General features: G+C 36.0%; 1 protein-coding gene across 1 annotated transcript; it reads right to left on the bottom strand.

Moving 5' to 3' along the window:
- Nucleotides 1-14,684: 14,684 nt before the first annotated feature.
- Nucleotides 14,685-16,222, bottom strand: LOC110943462. Its single transcript, XM_022185211.1, has 3 exons — nt 15,961-16,222; nt 15,446-15,693; nt 14,685-15,404 (listed from the first exon to the last, which is right to left on the bottom strand). The coding sequence occupies exons 1-3, from the start codon at nt 16,220-16,222 to the stop codon at nt 14,685-14,687; spliced, it is 1,230 nt and encodes a 409-aa protein (XP_022040903.1).
- Nucleotides 16,223-18,752: the final 2,530 nt, after the last annotated feature.

Genomic DNA, 18,752 nt, shown 5'->3' with positions numbered 1-18,752 from the left:
CGTATGGTACAAGTTGATGAAACTTGAAGGGTTTATAACTTTTATTTTCAAGATGAATTAAATATTCTTTTATTTTAATATACCCAAAGAAATTAAGTTCAAAAGAAACAAATATTGAGTTGTTTGATTTATGCATGCATGGTATTGTCTATATTTTACTTCACATGTTTGTTTCGTTTAAGGATAAATTAAGGTAATGCAAGGTGTTAATTCCTTATATAATTAACCATTTAATTAAATTTAAAGAAACACTATTACTTTTCATAAGAAAACAAATATGTTTTTATACCGTTTCTTTTATTAAGATTTAAGTTTCGAAAAATAATATATAAATTTCAATTTTTCTAACTAGTATCAAGCCTTGGACCTAATGCACGTAACACTCAAATAATCGGGACAAAGACCGATTGGTGCATGTACCCCCATGTATTTCAGCTATCACCACCATCACATGATGCATGATTAACCATCCGTCGCTTTTAACGTTATTTTCACAAAATTAATAAAATAACGTTAATGTTAGTATTATTTCATTTTTCCCCCAAATGCCCACACATATGTATGCGCACATCGCAAACGGAGCATAAATTTTAAAATGATAAGAAAGGAAATATTAGTTATGTATAAGCCTGCGACTAAATTTTTAAAATAAAAATAATGTATATAATGCTTTGATATATAGACTAAATTTTAAAATAAAAATAATGTATATAATGCTTTGACACATGGTCATTCTAATGTTTTTGGAGGCAGTAAGCAAACTACAAAGGTGTGGCCCTTTGGATAGGTATAAAAAACATCGGCTCTGCTTTCTTTCTTCTAAGTCTCAGTCGCAAACACAATATCAATATTCAAAGATTCAAAGTATCAATTAGGAATTCAGGGAGAACAATAATTAAATGAATCACAATATGAAGAGATTACTATAAACAATAGCCATTAACCAACCTGGATTACCCTTTCGATACTATTAATTTACCCTAATTTCACGTCTAATTTTTTCCTAATCGGCGACACCATTGAGCAAAATGAGCATGTACGACGTTACAGTTAGTAAAAGTTACGATGGCGGCCTAAATTAAATATGAATTGCATATTGAATGGAGTTGGAATTAAGCTCCTTTATTTAAAAATTAGTTATTTATCTGAGCTTAATACATAGTACAATTGAGATTAAAGAATTAAGGAATTGGATTTGTCCCCGTCTGTCACATGCTATATAAAAATTTTTAAAATATCTAGAGGCTCTATTTTCGGAAGACCCTAGACCATTGCTTAAATTTAGAAGCCTCTAGGTGCGACCGTGCTTTTACATATCTATACTATATAATAAAAGAAACCACTTTGAGGACACATGTCACTTATTGGAGTCATCTATTTTTTAGCCTATTAAAATTAAATAATTATTTATGAGATATACGTAGAGAAATACTATTTAATATATATAATTATGAGATATACGTAGAGATATAGTATAGATTAAAAACTTATTTAGAAAATATACTATTAATATTAAATTATTATTTTTATGATGTATTTCCTTAGGCATAGGAATAGGTTACATTATAGTTTTATTATATAGTAGAGAGATTTTATTTTAATTGTTAGTGCATTACGTCTATTGACTTCGTCTTGTATCATGTAATAGAATAGGATATGATAGAATATTGAGTGCACGAGGTTCGAGAAACGAAAAGTGGTGGTTTAGCATGTAGGTCCGCTTATATGGACAGTGTACATATAAGCGAACCACACAATTCACATAGGTCCGCTTATTTGGACGTCCACATAATCGAACCAGATCCACTATATATAGTGCACAGGTTAGTTCATTTGGCAACGGGTCTGAAAGTGTAACGAAGTGCTGCCAAATTGCTTCCAGGTTGTAAACATTGTCAAGAATCAATATAAGAAGCATTATATTTAGTTTGAGCGTCTGATTCATCGATTCCGCCTTTGAATTAGATAAACGACTCTTCTGATCGACTCATTCAGGGTCAACGACGATCCAACAAGTGGTATCAGAGCTCAGGAGGAAGAGTTAAGCTCAAATTTGATCCGTTTTCTGTCTTCTACACCTTCTTTTTAGATTTGGACAAGTTTCCACGGTTAAAATTGGACAAATTTTTCACAGAATGTGTATTAGTGGATAATAACAAATCCTTGAAACTTTCAGACTAAAATTCGAACTAAAAATGGACAAAATGCACAAAATACGCTTCGATTGTAGGTTCACCCTTTCGGATATCAGATAGGTTCGCTCGTGAGGTTCGCTCGAAAATACCTAGATCCGCTTGAAATTCAAAGGTTCGCTCATGAGATCCGCTCGAAATTGCCTAGTTTCGCTTATTTGAACTGTGTAGGTCCGCTCATCCAGACAATGTGAGATTCGCTCGAAAGAACATCTTAGGTCCGCTTATTCGAACTTGTAGATCCGCTCAAACAGACATAATCTGGTCCGCTCATTTGTCAACAAGAGATCCGCTTATTCTGTCCAATCAAGTTCGCTTATCCAGACACTTACAAGGTTCGCTCATCAGAACATAACCTGATTCGCTTATCTGGACATAGTCAGGTTCGCTTATTTGGTTAAACTGGAGGTCCGCTTATTCGGTCCATAGGAGATTCGCTTATCTGTCCAACAGTTTCGCTCATTTGGTCAAAGTTGTTGGTTCGCTCATTCGGTCAACTTGAGTTTCGCTCATTAGTGCAATCTGATTTCGTCCAAGTATTTCAAGAATTTCAAGACATGGCTAATGATGATCATGATGCCTGGTGGCGAAGAGATAGTGCAAGATGGGAAATTAGAAAATTGAATGAACCATTTCAAGAAGCAAAAAGAGCCAACAGATGGAATGAAGAGTTAGAGTGTTACATGGATCCACTGGGAAATCCAGTAGTTGATCCATCAAAAGTGGATTTTGATGCGGTAACCAATTTGTTTCCAAGTGAGGGAACTTTCAACACACGAAGGTTATCTGATAAAGAGTATTTGCCGAATTTGGATAAAAAGATAAGAGAAGTTTGTTTAGCAAGTCTACTGAAGGTGGTAGAATTCAAAAAGAGAACAGAAGAAAGGGTGAAAAAGATGGTTGAAGATATAAAAAAGGAAGCTTTTGGAGAAGTCAAAGCGGACGCAGATAAATCTAAAAAAAATGAAGAAGTTTCAGAAGATATTTTAGAAAAAGCTCCAGTTTTTTATCATGCATGCTCGTCTGATGAAGAGTGTGATAATGATAGCAAAAAGGCCGATAATGAACAGATTCTGGAGGCACGCTTGAGTTGTGAAAAGCTGAAATCTGAAAATGATAAACTGTTAAATGATTTGAACAGTTTATCATCAGAAAACAAAATTTTGAAAGAAATAGTTAAAAGTGAAAATGAAAAAGTTTCTTGGATCAAATTAGAAAATAAATTTTTAAAAGAAAAAGAAACAGAATTTCAAGATCGAATAAGAGTTTTGGAAAATGAGAAGTCTGTTTTTGAAAATGTTAAAATTGAAACTGAAAAATTAATCAAGTCACATCTTGAAAGAATATCTCGGCTTGAAAACGAAGCTGAAAATTCAAGAAACAAGATTGAGGAACTTGAAAAGAAATTGAAAGGTTTTGTGACTTCATCGGATAGTTTGAAGTTTTCATGTCCAAAACCTATCAATTCTGTTCCAATAAGTGACAAGGTTACAAACTTTGACAATGTCAAAGTTGAAGATTGTGATGAAACATCTGATGATGAGAATGAAAAAATTGAAAAACAAAAATTGTTTTTGAAGTTAAAAGAAAAATTTCAAAACACTGTTCTACAATCTACTGAAATAGGTGAATGCTCAAAGCAAAAACGTGTTAAGAAGAATGCAGAACAGAAACAAAAAGATAAAAATTTGAAAAAGTCTAAAAATGAAAATAAAAGCTCATCAGATAAGTCATCCAATCGTTATGAAAAAACAAAAAAATTTAAAAATGAAAACTCACATAGTGTTGGTAATAAGTGGTGCAGGTTTGACCACAGTGCTTCAAAGCTAAATCCAATTTTTCGGAAGAGTAATGACTACCACAAAGCCAGACAATGCTATGATCTGAGCGTTTGGTGTGAAGGTGGTACATGGTATGATAACAGGGTGTGTTACAACTGTGGTTATCAAGGACACATCGCTGTTAACTGCCAAAGATGGAATTATGAGACGAGAAGATGCTTTAATTGTCAAATCAGAGGCCACATTGCTAGAGATTGCCCAAGGAAATCGATGGGAAGATCGAGGGTTGAATCTCAGAGATTAGTAAAGAAACCAGTCAACATCAAGCCCAAAGAACAGAAGGTTCAAGAACCTAAAGTTCAGGAAGCAAAAGTAAAACTTTCTTAGGGGCAAAAAGACAGACTCAGGAAAAAGAGGAAGAAAGCACGAGAGTATTTGGAAAGAATCTTGTCCTCGGGTTCTTCGGTTGGTAAGAATAAGAGTTCTGATGAATCGACTTCCTCGATTGCACAGTCAAGCAAGACGGTTTCATCAGATACAAATTTGAGGACAAAAGAGAAAAAGGAGAAAAAGAAAAGTGTCGGCGATGAATCTGACAGATCAAAGTCAGACAAGCCACACTCAGGCAATGAATCTGATTCCACAAAATCAGAAGAGCCACAACTTGAGGTAAAAAAGGAAGAAACAATTCCTTTAATGAATGATAAGGATTTTCCACCATTACTAGCCGCAAACCAAAAATCAAAAGGTGTTGATACTGGAAAAATGTTTAATAGCAATGTTAAACATATTTTTAGTAAGATGGCTGATGGTAAGGAAAAAGGAGTAACAGAATTTTATGAAGAAAAGAGAAAAGCTCAAAATACGCCTAAGACTGGTCAGGCTTGGGTGTCAAAATTGGTTGGTTAAAATTCTGACTTGCCGGAGCTTCCAGGTTGGTAAGCGAGAAGCAGGTATCGGCATTTTTCTTGAGAAATTCACAGGATGGTAACTGTGATATTTCGATCTACTAGTGGGTAATCAAGGACATTAATTTGTACTTGATTTTCTACAAGTGTTTGTGAAAATTGATCTTATATTGTTAAAATTACAAGATGATGATGTAAAACCCTAACCTTCAAATGGTTGGAAAGCAAACTATTTTTCCAGAAAAACCATTTTGATTAAAACAAACTTAAGTGTTTTGAAATCATAATGGGGAAATAGTTTGTTGTAAGGGGAAGTGTTGATGGACTACGCCGAAACCCTCACGGCTGAACAAACATGATTACTGTCACAGATTGAAAAACGGTTTTCTAACTGTCAAAATCAATGGGTTGTAAATCATGGGGGTACTTGATAATAGATTTTCTGCAAATCAGAGCACTTTAAGTAGAAAATGGATGGCGAGACAAAGCTATCAGTATCGGGTTGTCAAATTTTTAATGGTTTTGCATTTTAGGGGGAGAAAAATTGTTAGAAAATACAAAAACATTAGAAAATTTGAAAAAGCCAAAAACATGATAAAATTGAAAAAATTTTGAGTTGTGCGTAAAAAGAGGAAATGATAGTACATCAGTAGACAGTTACAGTATGCTAAAGAAATGTAATGATTATATAGCGTTAAACAGTCTCACTGATGATATGCCGATAGGTTTTTATACACTTAGTAAACTTTTTCGGGATATAAACCTAAAATTCAAACTTGCTTATTTCGTGGGGAACACTACTTGAATATATAGGTAACCCCTGAAATCTCGTTTGAAAGGTCCCATATTCTGAGATACTAGGTCTTTATGCTCAGTGATATCTGGGGTATTATTCCGGGACTTTTGCTGTATGGAAGTACTGACCTAGTCCCCGAATAATACTTTCTGCAAATGCTTGAAACATAGCATCGCCCTCAGCAAGCTGATGAAACAATAAAATTGATAGTCGCTGCTGTTGTAATTAAAAGATCCTCTAAAGGGGACACACCAAAAGTCGAGCCGTCATCTATCTGCTGAACGGAAGTTCTGACCTGAGCTCTCACGGTTTCGCATCTAACCCCTTACAGATATCATCTGTGGTATACTCACCTGTAAGACTGAATATCTGGGATTCTGGATACGGGAGTATATTCAAGAGGTGGGACACATGAATGAGTTTAAGTTCTTAAAACATCTAATCGTATCCTGAATCAGTTGAAATTTGTATGAAAATTTATGTGGATCAGTATATCGACAATCTAAGTGAATTGTTTAATTCTTAACGTGTAACTAAGCTCAATGGTACTTGTGACTTGTCAAAAACTGATATGATCCTCTGACGCATACTCAAAACAAAAATATTATCTGTAAATATGTTTGTATATATTTCTTTACTGCTTTATATTTTCAGAAAATACAAAAAGATTTTGATTTCTGCTTTATTTTCGACAACCGATGTCTGAGTTGCTGAGTTTCAAAATCCGAGTAAGCTGATTGTGTTTCTGAAAATAAAACAAGTTCATTAATTTGAAACTTGAAATTTTTAGAAAAAGTTCAAAAACAGTTTGTTATATCTCCAAGGTCATTAACTTGAACTTGGATGATAAACTGTGAGGGAGTATATCTGTTGAGTTGATTGATAGGGGGAGTGTATTAGAGAATTTGACTGATAGTTTTAAAATGTTGTTACTTATACAGTGGTTGAGTGACTGCAGGATAAGAAAGATCCAGACTACGATCCCAAGAGCTGAGTCTAAGGGGGAGTCTGAAGACAAGTTCAACGCAAACGAAAGCTTGCAAAGAGCCAGGTATCGTTCCTGGAAGAGCTTGTAGCTGGAAAGCTAGGTGTCGATCCCTAAAAGCACGAAAGCTTAACGAGAGGGGGAGCCAGCTGACAAAGGAAACGTTGATGATAGAGCTAATGATGAGATCTTGGTGGAAAAAAATCAAAAAGAGAAGATGATCAAAGAGAAAGATTGAAGGTTACTTACATTGTTACAATCTGAACGAGATGGCAAGATGATCAAGACTGAAGAGGTGGCATAACAGAGAATGGTCACTGAAGACTTCGTCAATATCCGAGGGGGAGTCTGTTAGTGCATTACGTCTATTGACTTCGTCTTGTATCATGTAATAGAATAGGATAGGATAGAATATTGAGTGCACGAGGTTCGAGAAACGAAAAGTGGTGGTTTAGCATGTAGGTCCGCTTATATGGACAGTGTACATATAAGCGAACCACACAATTCACATAGGTCCGCTTATTTGGACGTCCACATAAGCGAACCAGATCCACTATATATAGTGCACAGGTTAGTTCATTTGGCAACGGGTCTGAAAGTGTAACGAAGTGCTGCCAAATTGCTTCCAGGTTGTAAACATTGTCAAGAATCAATATAAGAAGCATTATATTTAGTTTGAGCGTCTGATTCATCGATTCCGCCTTTGAATTAGATAAACGACTCTTCTGATCGACTCATTCAGGGTCAACGACGATCCAACATTAATATTTACGTTTATACTTTTACATTCAAATTTAGGTAACATATTTAAATTGTCTATGACTCTTTATAATCAGTAATATGTTTTAAATATATTTAACTCTTTATAAGCAGTAAATGTTTTAAATATATTTATTTTAAATAAAATATTATATATTTTTTAAATATGTTTTATAAAAATAAGAATATGACTTAAAATGTAATTTTAAGGAGAGAAAAATTATTATTATTTAATAGGAGAGAAAATGTAGGAAATCAAAATCTGAAATTAATCAGAACTCAACTCGTGTATTACACGAGGTTTTTTAAAGATATAAGTTTTTATTATTTACTATATAAATTACATTTATTCAACCCGTGTAACACACGGGGTTTTTTAAGATACAAATTTTTTTATCATTTACTATACAAAATTACATTTATCCAACCCGTGTAATATATGAGGTATTTAAAAATATAATTTTTTATTATTTGATATATAAATTCAACCCGTGTAATACACGGGGTTTTTTTAAAGATATAACTTTTTTTATAAATTACTATACAAAATTACATTTATACAACCTGTATGATAGATGAGTTTTAAAAAATATAACTTTTTTTATTATTTGATATATAAAATTAGATTTATTCAACACGGGGTTTTTTTAAATATATAAATAATTTATTATTTAGTATTTTTTTCATTATTTAATGTATAAAATTATATTTATTCAACCTGTACAACAATACAAGGGGTTTTAAAGATATAACTTTTTATTTTTTAATATATAATATTATATGTATTCAATCCATGTAATAAACAAAGTTTTTAAAGATATATTATTTTATTATTTAGTATATAAATTCACATTTATTCAGCCCGTGTAATACACGGGGTTCTAATCTAGTGATTATACAGTTAAAAAGAAGATTTATTTTTGAACTAGTGGATTTTGAGTTAACTTTTGATAAAAACAAATTAAAAAAAAAAAAAGAAGATTTATTTTGAACTAGTGGCGATTTTGAGTTAGCCTTTTGATTTAGGTTGAAAGATCGTAATAATTCCAAATAATTTATATTTTTTAAATCATTTAAAAATCAATTGAGAAGGTAACCCTTATGTTTGAGTTTTGACGCCCTAAGACTCAAGGATATGGAGAGCTTCATCTTCATGAGGATGGGCCGTCATATAGGCGCCACATCACTATTTTATGGAGGATGAGCCTCCTTCACTTTTGAGGGGGTGGAGGATGGGGCTACCCCACCTTATTATTTTATAATTTTCTAAGTTTTTTTTATTAACTTAATTAAAACTTTATAAAAATTAAAAAATACTACATAAAATAACATAAATAATTTCATTTCATAACATAGAAAAAAGTACATTTCCTAAAAATAAAAAAAAATAAAAAACATTTCCGGAAAAAAAAATTACATTTCCTAAAAATAAAAAAAACCTACGACGTCCATTTTTTCTTCACATCTTCCTTCATCCTCCGATACACCTCTCGTTCATCCTCCGGAACCGAGTCGAGATCCAACCTCATTATCCTAAAATCCTCCGCTCGAGCATAGTCGGCCGACACGTTTTTCTTGTGACTATATTTTTCGGCCGCAAAGTCTTTAAACGAACTGAATTCGGAAATTAACTCGTCCATTTTCGAAGACGCCTTCGATCCGCCACCTCCACCCGAGCCGCCCCTTCCACTCGAGCCGGCCCCTTTGCGCTTTCCGGCCGCCTCTTTTTTTGCTTTGTCCCTTCCTCCGCGACGTTCGATCTCGTGAACGGGCTCCTCCGCATATTCCGGTTCGTCGTTTATGTCGATTTGACAACGAGCGGTGGAGCCTCTCGCACTATAACTTCTGGACTCGGAAGGTTTTGTCCGTTTGGCAGTTGCGACCTCATTTGGAATCGGCGCCCATTTAGGTTCTTTCTTTAAAACGTTCCACGCTCGGAGGTGCGGGAAAGGCGGATTTTTTGTTTCCCATTTAGCCATCGCAAGGTTAAGAACGTCCTCATCGCTACTCCCACTAGGACGGTTGATGTAAAGTGGGTTATAAACCCCGATAAAATCATTCACGCACTTGTTCATTTTCCGCCACTTCCCCGATACGGAATCGAGATCACGGGCCGCGCCTTCCCTCATAAGGTTATTAAATCTATCCGTACATGCCTTCCAAAAACCAGAACCCGTTTGATTGTTCCCTAAAATTAAAAAAAAAATGCATTAGTAAAACTAAAAAATAATTCTTTTTAAATTTAAATTAAAAAAAAATTTAACTTTGGTTCATACCGACAATCGGGCAAGTTGAGGCCTTAACATACGCTATTTCTAGCGCCTCCTCCTCTACTTTTGTCCAAGTTCTCGCCTTTGCTCTCGAACCGCTTTTTTTGCGGTGTCGGATTCGGTTTCAACGGCCTTCCCTTTCCCCCTGTTTTTTTTCGGTTGAGTTCTTTAGGTGGCGATTCGGGGACGACTTCATCATCATCGTCAAGTTGAACCGAGGGTTGCGGTTGTGAAGTTGGCGGTTGCGATTGGAATTGATAAAGTTGAACCGAGTTGCGTTGCATGAATTGTTGAAGTGCTTGGTATTGTTGCAATTGTTGATGTTGGGACATTTGATTGAAGGCGTTAGGTGATTGTTGGAAACCCGAAAACGTAAATGGTGGAGACCCCCACGAAGGATCCATAGTCGGAGTGTAAGCGGGACTCGAAAAAAAGTTAGGATTGTTCGCGTTGGGATTGTTCGGATTGGGATTGTTCGGGTTGGGGTTGTTCGGGTTGAAGGGATTCATGATTGTATAAAAAATGAGAGTGTTTATTATAAAAATGGATGATAGAATGGGATAATAATGGAAGAAATGGATGAAAGTTGTATAAAAAATGGAAGAAAATGGTATATATTTAAAGTGGAAAAGTAATTTTTTTTTTATTAAATCAATCCGTTGCCCAATGGATATATTTTTGAAAATTGGCCCGTCACCTTCGTCGCTGGACTGCTGTTGTTGCCGTTTTGGGATGGGGGGCGGTGTGGGGGACCGGCGCCGATCCTAGCCGGGCCTCAGCCGACCCCATACCCACTAGTCTAAGAACATAATCCAATTCAGTTAGTAGTGACAAAAAAATTAACTATACAGTTTTGAAAAAGGACAAACCAAACCACTTGTGTTGATCGATTTATAAGATGGAGCGGGCAAGCCAGCCAAAACTCGGTTTAGTGGTTTGAAATTTGAATTATTTTATTTTATTTTAAAATCATTAGTTTTACAAAATCATTAATTTTCTAAAGCGACTTCATTGATGTTACACATATATCACTTCATATTACAGAAGTAAAAATCGGTTAAACGGTCGGTTCAATTTACACGACAAGATCCAAAATCCAAATTATCTCAATCATTAAAGTTTTTTTTTTTAAGCATACAACATGGACTGAACCATATAAATCTCGAACCGACTGACTTGTTACACTTTAGGTTTCAAACTTTTAGTGGCTTATGAAGATCCTAAAGGCGAGAGGGGTGGTCACCTCTTGAGAGTAGCTTTTCGCCAATGATTTCTTGCCATGTCCACTTCCCTCTCAAACTCCCCTCTTGCCTTTAATCACATGAGTGGTTCACCCAAACCATTTTTTTAAAAGAAAAAAAAATGTATGATTAGTTGGAAGAGAGTGGGGCCCACTATACACCCCTCTCTCTCCTCTTCCCTCCTCTCCCCTAGTGCGGTGAACAATCACCGAATTCACAGTCACCGCGCAGTGACTTTGTTGATGGCGGCGGTGTTCCCGTGAGGCAAACTACTTTGCTGCATCACTCCCCGCACCCACCCCTTTCACCCTAAAATCCATTTATTTTAGGTTTAATTTGAACTTTTTTTTTTTTTGTATTTGGAGCAATAAAAAGCCATACGATAAAAATAAATAATTATAGAATAAATAATTGGAGCAATAGATTGAGATGCAATTAGAGACAAACTCTGAGGTGTGAACTGGAAATTGTACAAGGTATTCAGATATCAAAGGAACACAAGAGACATTTAGCAACTTGTATGCTGTTTGTTTATAGCTGGACATAAATCCAAAACCAATAAAGCCCATTGCACATGCTTTTAACTAATTTCCTGTATTTAATTTTATATTATTTACGAAATTGTATATTGAAAAGTATACAAATATAATTAAAAGGTTGATTAATAAGATAATAGGCACTTGTATATATCATGCAGTTTAATTTCCAAAAGAATAGGAATCCAGATAATGATTTGTCTTTTGATCATTAGAAACTTATTACCAACGTACTTGATCATCTGGATTTGTATTAGATTCTATTGACACGACAACCACTTTTAGCTCATTCCTTCTTATCTTCTTAATCCCCAAACAAAATTAAAAAAAAGTTTGGTTCATGATCATTGGTTTTCTATTAAGAAAAATAACATACTTTTGGTCAACAATCAAAACCGAATTCACTGCATAATGGAACCTGGGGACCGGGCCATAAGATCGATTTACCACTTCGGTTGAAGCCCAGTAGTAAGAGGCAAAGCCTTTTTAGAGAAGACTTAGGAGTTAGGAAACCCGGGTAAGGTGTAGTTTACTAGACGTTAAAAAAGGTTAGGACCGATTTTCCAAGTTAATTTGAGCGTGATCCAATTTTCAGTAAAACATAAACACATAAAACTATAAATAGTAACTAACAACTTATGGTTTCACTAAGTGGTTTCAATTCATTAATTATTAATTAATAATTAATTGATACAATATATATAGCAATTGATATAATTCGTAATATATTAAATAAATATATGACTATAATTAAAAACATATGGTTTCACGGTAGGGTATAGGCTATGTGGTATGGTCATGGCTCAAGTGATCATCACTAGCATTCATGTCAGGGCTATATAGGGATGAGTAAATGGTATCAAATCGATACCAAATTTATGAAACCGAAATATTTTCGGTATATTCGGTACCGGTACCTGTTTTTTTGAGGATTTTCGGTACCGGTTGGTACCGAGCTCATCCCTAGCGCCATGTCACCCCACCTCATCCACCAACCTAATCCACCATCCTATATGGTGTGGACCATGACTCCATTATCATCCACCCCCCCCCCCCCCCACCCAAATTAAAACCACCTAATTAATTGAAAAGGAGTCATGGTTGCCATGGATTAAACCATGCGAACCATCATATTTTTAGAAGGGGGTGGTGTATCACGAGAATCATGTCCCGCGTGACAATTCATGATCCAATCCACCACCCCATCCCAAATGACTACCACCATCCTCCACTTCAGCGTCATGTCACCTCACCCTCATCTACCAACCTAATCCACCACCTTATATGTTGTAGATCATGACCCCCACTATCCTCTCCTGTCAATTAAAATCCATTAACTAATTGAAAAAGTGTCACGATGCCATAGATTGAACCATACGAACCACTATGATTTAAAAAAAGATCGGTGTACCACAAGATTCATATCCCGCATGGCAATCGGTGATTATTCAAACAACTTTCTTTACATAAAATCCAACTAAAATTTAAACAAAATCCAAAAGCGGCTTTATTCAAACAAAATACAAACAAAATTTTATCAATCTTTCAAAACGTAATTCATTAACTGGTTTAACGTTTGTCTTTAATTTTATATACCTCTTTTATTTTACAAGGGCTTAATTATGAGCCACTTTTAGTTCTTTTTATAATTTAATTTTGTTAAAAATTATAACACTCCTCGTATCAGCCAATGAGCTTGTGGTAGAGTAGTAAGGGAGATATTTGGGTTTCCAAGAGACCCAAGTTCAATTCCTGATTCTCCCCATTAGTTTTTAGCGGCACCTGGTGATGATGGGAGACTAGGCGAATAGGCGGCGATCGGTAGTTCGATCCTTGAACTGAATGGGTTTTACCTCACCGCACTGTCGTACCTTTGGGCGAGTGTTCACGGGTTTCTGCCCTAGGTGAGGGTTTTCCCCAGTTCGGAGATGAGTATACCCGATGTGGTGAATTTCGCCAGTAGCCCATTTTGAGGATTCGTTGGCCGTTCAATAAAAAGTAATATATTTTAATGTATATTTGTCATTAATAGTAACTTGATTTTTTATCATGATATTATTATGGATGAATATTTCACTTAATATTCCAGACTGAAACTGATCATCTGGGATAATCGATAGGTTTGATATCCTGAACCTATTTCTTACATTTAACTAATTAATTTCTCTCACGTGTTATTTAACTCATGCAGGGAATGGATAAACAACACCAGGTCAAGCATTAGACTTGCACATTTGTTGAGGAAGTGACAGTTAGTCGTCGTTGAAGAAGTCATCAACGTTCACAAAGGAATATTCGAATCATCCCAAGGACTTCAGGATATATAGTAAGGATTTTATCATTATATAAAGAGGCTGACTGATAGACTACTCGTACACTTTTACTCTCATTAACACTCTCTTACAGCTCACTTACGATCACATTAACACTCGCATTAGCGATCATTGTACCATCTACCAGTCTTGCTCTCGAGTTGTATTTCTTCTATTTGTCTAATAATATTGACTGTGGCAGACAACTTTTATAGTCGACGCATGAGGTTTTGTGCAGCTATCTCAGTTGATCAAGGACTTTCCTTATAAATCTTTGTGTTCTTTACTGTTTAATTGTCCTTTTTTTCATTCTACTATACGAGCGATATTCTGATAACTTGAGCAAAATTTCAAGATTTTAAATGATATTTTGATACTCACACTTTGCATTTTAATCCATCTATTCTACATTATACATTTTTAACATTACATTTTAAAATCAAAGATTAGCATACTACCTCACATAACAAATTTAATTAATCACTAATTATAGGTAATTTTTTAGCAAAGAGTTATAATGATTGGTAGAAAATGAAATGATGTTTTTTCAAGTCCCAATCGACAACCAAACCGAATAGAAAATATGAAGAAAAGAATTTAGATCAAATAACTCTCAATCTTATTAATCAGAAAATAACTCAAAACTGATTACAGACTCTCAAAACCATAACTCGGTTTATCTGTAGTCTTGTCTCTTAATGATGTCTAACCCTACATTGGTTTATATAGGCTACCCCTAACTTGGTGACCAAGATATTACCAAATAACCTTAACTTGGTGATCAAGACATTACTAAATATAATTATAATGTAATTAGGAAACTTAACCAATTATGACCAACTTGTCAACATTGATCCCTCAAGTTCACCGACTTGTGACTTGAACTCCTTTGTTACCTTTCACATCAACGACTTGTAAGGAGTTGGGAATTACCGCCAACAATCGCCCCCTTAATTTCCGACTCGAAATAGGTAGGCTCTAACATGTCTTGTTTGTCTTGATTCTCATAGAACTCATCTTGATCTCTAGCTGTGTTTTTCGGCTCCTTCCTAGCTTGAACATTCTTGCGACCTTGTACTCGACTAGTCTTTTCTCCACGACTCGTCCATTGGTCATAAGAACTCGCACCACCATTGACTCGGCTGCGACCTTGAGCAAACACTCGCTTTCTTGAATCGTTACGTATACTTCCTTGGGTTTGAATCCCTTGCTTGATCCTTTCCTTGAATTCATGAACATTTTTCTTTGGACTTTGAATTTTGGGTTTCTTCATTAAACTTGGATCTTTGAGAAGATTCTGACTCGTACTTGCCGTATTATCTTTCAGTTCACCTCTTTGTAGATCCCTACCCGCAAAATTCTTTATTCCAGTCATGTTATCTTGTGTACCGGAACTTGCTATCTTGAGGTTGATCTTGTACAAACGGTTCTTGGTCCTTGTCACCTTCATCATAAGCTTCCCTGTATCATCATGAATGGTTAGCAAATCACGTTTCATGTGAATGTCGCATCCACCTTCCGTTGCTTGACCAAGACTTATGATATTGCTTTGCAAACTCGGTATGTAGTAAACATCGGTTAACAGGCGCTTCTCCCCCGTTTTCCCTTCAAGTAATACCGATCCCTTCCCCGTATGTCAATACAAGATCCATCTCCAAACTTTACCTTTCCCGTGACACGCTCATTAAGTTCAAAGAAATAAGCTCGATTACCCATCATGTGATTCGATGCTCCGTTGTCGAGATACCAAGTGTCTTTCTCCATTGGCTCAGTCTCGAAACGCTTTGGAATCACCCATTCTTCGTTTAGAAAAACCGTCTCTTGATCACATATTATCATGAATAATGATGGATCAAAATCATCGTTTTTAGCTAAGTTAGCTTCATCTTGTTTCTTCATACGATCCAGACATCCTGACGCGAAGTGACCAAATTTATCACAACGGTAACACTGAACTTGTGATCTATCTTTCCTTCCTTTTTGGTGATCATTGGTTCTTCTTTGACCCGTTTGCTTTGACCCATGATCTTGACCGTCTCGGCTTTGACTTCCATCTTGGTCCTCATCATCCCAGTCTTGACGTCTACCTCAGTAACTTGAACCGCCTCGCCCACGCCCTCGCGTATTTTCATAGGATTTGGATTTCGAGGATGACTCACCATTGGCAAACATTAGATTACCTTGATTTTCTGCTAAAGACTCGATACCCTTAATCCTGTCTTCGAACGTCTTCAGTCTACCGATCGCTTCCTGAAACGTCATGGCCTTCAAATCTGCGAATTGTTCAATTGATGCGACAATTGGAACATACTTTGCTGGAAGAGAGCCTAATAACTTTCTGGTTAGCTTTTTGTTTTCGTAGGTGGTTCCCAAACTGGCTCCTTTGGTGACCAATTGACTAATCCTCCATGCGAAAGAATCAATCGTCTCGGTTTCTTTCATCTTTAAGGATTCGAACTCATTTCCAGTTGCTCAATCTTTGCCTCTCGAACCCGTTACACCCCAACATACCGTGTCTTCAACGCTTCCCAGATTTCCTTTGCAGTCTGAAACTGAGCTACCTGAAACACGAGCTCTTCGGGCATTGCTTGAAGTAGAAGTGCGTCTGCCATGTCATCCTTTTTGGCATCTACCTCCTTTTTGCCTGGTTCTAAAGCTTGCTGTATTCCATGAACCTTGAATACTGCCTTGATACGAATCGCCCAGATGTTGTAATTTTTTTCGGTTAACATTGGACACTGTAAAGTTGTGGTACTCTGATCCTTAACCACAACCGGTGGTGGTCTGTTCCCGTCCGTCATTGATTTCTGAACAACTTTTCAGAACCGAACCCGCTTGCTCGCAGAAACCCGGTCACGAATACCTCTCGAAAACCGAATAACAATCAAACCTCGAATTAAACCACTTGTCCAACCCAAACAACGTTTAATGGTAAACCCCAACTAAGGTTTAAACCCACAGAAAATAATAAACCAAACTTGTCATTATATTCTTTTTGTTTCGAACGTTGTTCCAAAAGAAAGTAACATATTGTTTTAACCTCTTTTTGTGTCTATTATTTTTTTTGTCAATCGTAGCTCAAATAAAACAAACTTTTTGTTTCAATTCTTTATTTTTTAATCGTAGCTAAAAATATAAAAACCACCTGTTTGACTTTTGTGTTGTCGCCTCTATTAATTCTTCAAGAAGTCTCCACGAGAACCTTTTACCTTTGTTTTTTTTTCAAACCGGCAACGAGAACGCAAGTAGCAGTGACCACAACAGCTGAACTCGGCTTAGTTCAATCGAAAACACCGCGGCGACGTGAGGTATTCTTCTCGCAACGACGGCTTCTTCCGGCGGTGACTTATTCGATTAAGGTTCTTGAACTTGGCTCTGATACTAATTCAAGTCCCAATCAACAATCAAACCGAATAGAAAAGATAAAGAAAAGAATTTACATCGAATAACTCTCAATCTTATTAATCAGAAAATAACTCAAAACTGATTACAGACTTTCAAAACCATAACTCGGTTTATCTGTAGTCTTGTCTCTTAATGATGTCTAACCCTACATTGGTTTATATAGGCTACCCCTAACTTGGTTACCAAGATATTACCAAATAACCCTAACTTGGTGATCAAGACATTACGAAATATAATTATAATGTAATTAGGAAACTTAACCAATTATGACCAACTTGTCGACATTGATCCCTCAAGTTCACCGACTTATGACTTGAACTCCTTTGTTACCTTTCACATTACCGACTTGTAATGAGTCGGGAATTACCGCCAACAGTTTCTATTTATGATAATTTAGAATATAATTTATTGTTTTGTCAAACAGTGAAAGACACTGAAAGTGTGTTTGATTTCTTGTATATGAAACAACTGTTTTTAGTCTTTAAAAGATCCAACTAATAAGATGACTTTGTATTATAGAAAAGGTTACGATGGCTATGATTTAGGCCTTAGGGTTTAGCAAATAACTCGTTTACAACTCACTCCTATAAGGGAACGTTCGTATAAAATAAAATTAAAACTTTTAATAACTTGAATTACAATACAGAAATGAAGAAAACAGTAAATTACAATACTAATACAACCGAAATGAAATAAAAACAAGAACAGAAATCTCAAACATATTGAAGTTCTCGACTGAGGATTGTGTTAAACACGGGCCCCTTAAAACAAATTTCGAGTCTCCCAAGAGAACTCATTTGTTTCCATGATACAACAGCCTAAGCAGTTGCACTACTGGAGATGATGAAACCCGAAGGTATACCTTGTAAAAAGAAGAAAAATAAAGTTGCAAATGTTGGTGAATTTTCGTTGTGCTCTGCAACAGGTTGTGATACTCTATTTATATAGCATCTAAGATGAAACAGTAAAAAATAAATGAGAGAATTAAGTTGCATTAAATGTCTTCAATGCACTTTAATTCGTCATTTAATTCTCAGTCAAAACCGTTAACTCGTCTGTTTCAAATGCTGAAGTAAAACTGTTCTGTCATTAAGTCTGAGAAGCATCTGTTGTGCGCACGCGTGCAGGACAGACACCCTGATGCGCGTGCGCCATTTTGTCACACTTTCATGCGCGATCATACAGGATTGTACAACCCATGCGCACGCACGCACGCCACGTCACCAGTGAACCTATATGATACGCCACATAGTCGCGTCATATTGGCTCACTTTGGTGCATCGCACGTGTCACATCAGTGTCCATGCGCCTTGTACCCGTGCGCCCGCCTGCCACCTAGTCCTTATGTCGCAATCCCCGACCCCTACCTAGGGGTGTTCATGAGCCAATCCGATCCGATCGAGGGTCTGCTCATGCTCGGATTGAATTACAACCGATCTGATCCGAGCGGATCAAATTTGCAAAACCGAGCGCAAAAGTGATGCTCATGCTCGGATTGACTTTGAATCGATCGGCTCGGTTTCGCTCGGTTTTTATCAAATCCTAAAAAAAAATCGAGCGGATCGTT

This window comes from Helianthus annuus, chromosome 5, assembly GCF_002127325.2.
Source record: "Helianthus annuus cultivar XRQ/B chromosome 5, HanXRQr2.0-SUNRISE, whole genome shotgun sequence".
Classification (NCBI taxonomy): Eukaryota; Viridiplantae; Streptophyta; class Magnoliopsida; order Asterales; family Asteraceae; genus Helianthus; species Helianthus annuus.
This window is presented reverse-complemented; position numbering and strand designations above follow the sequence as displayed.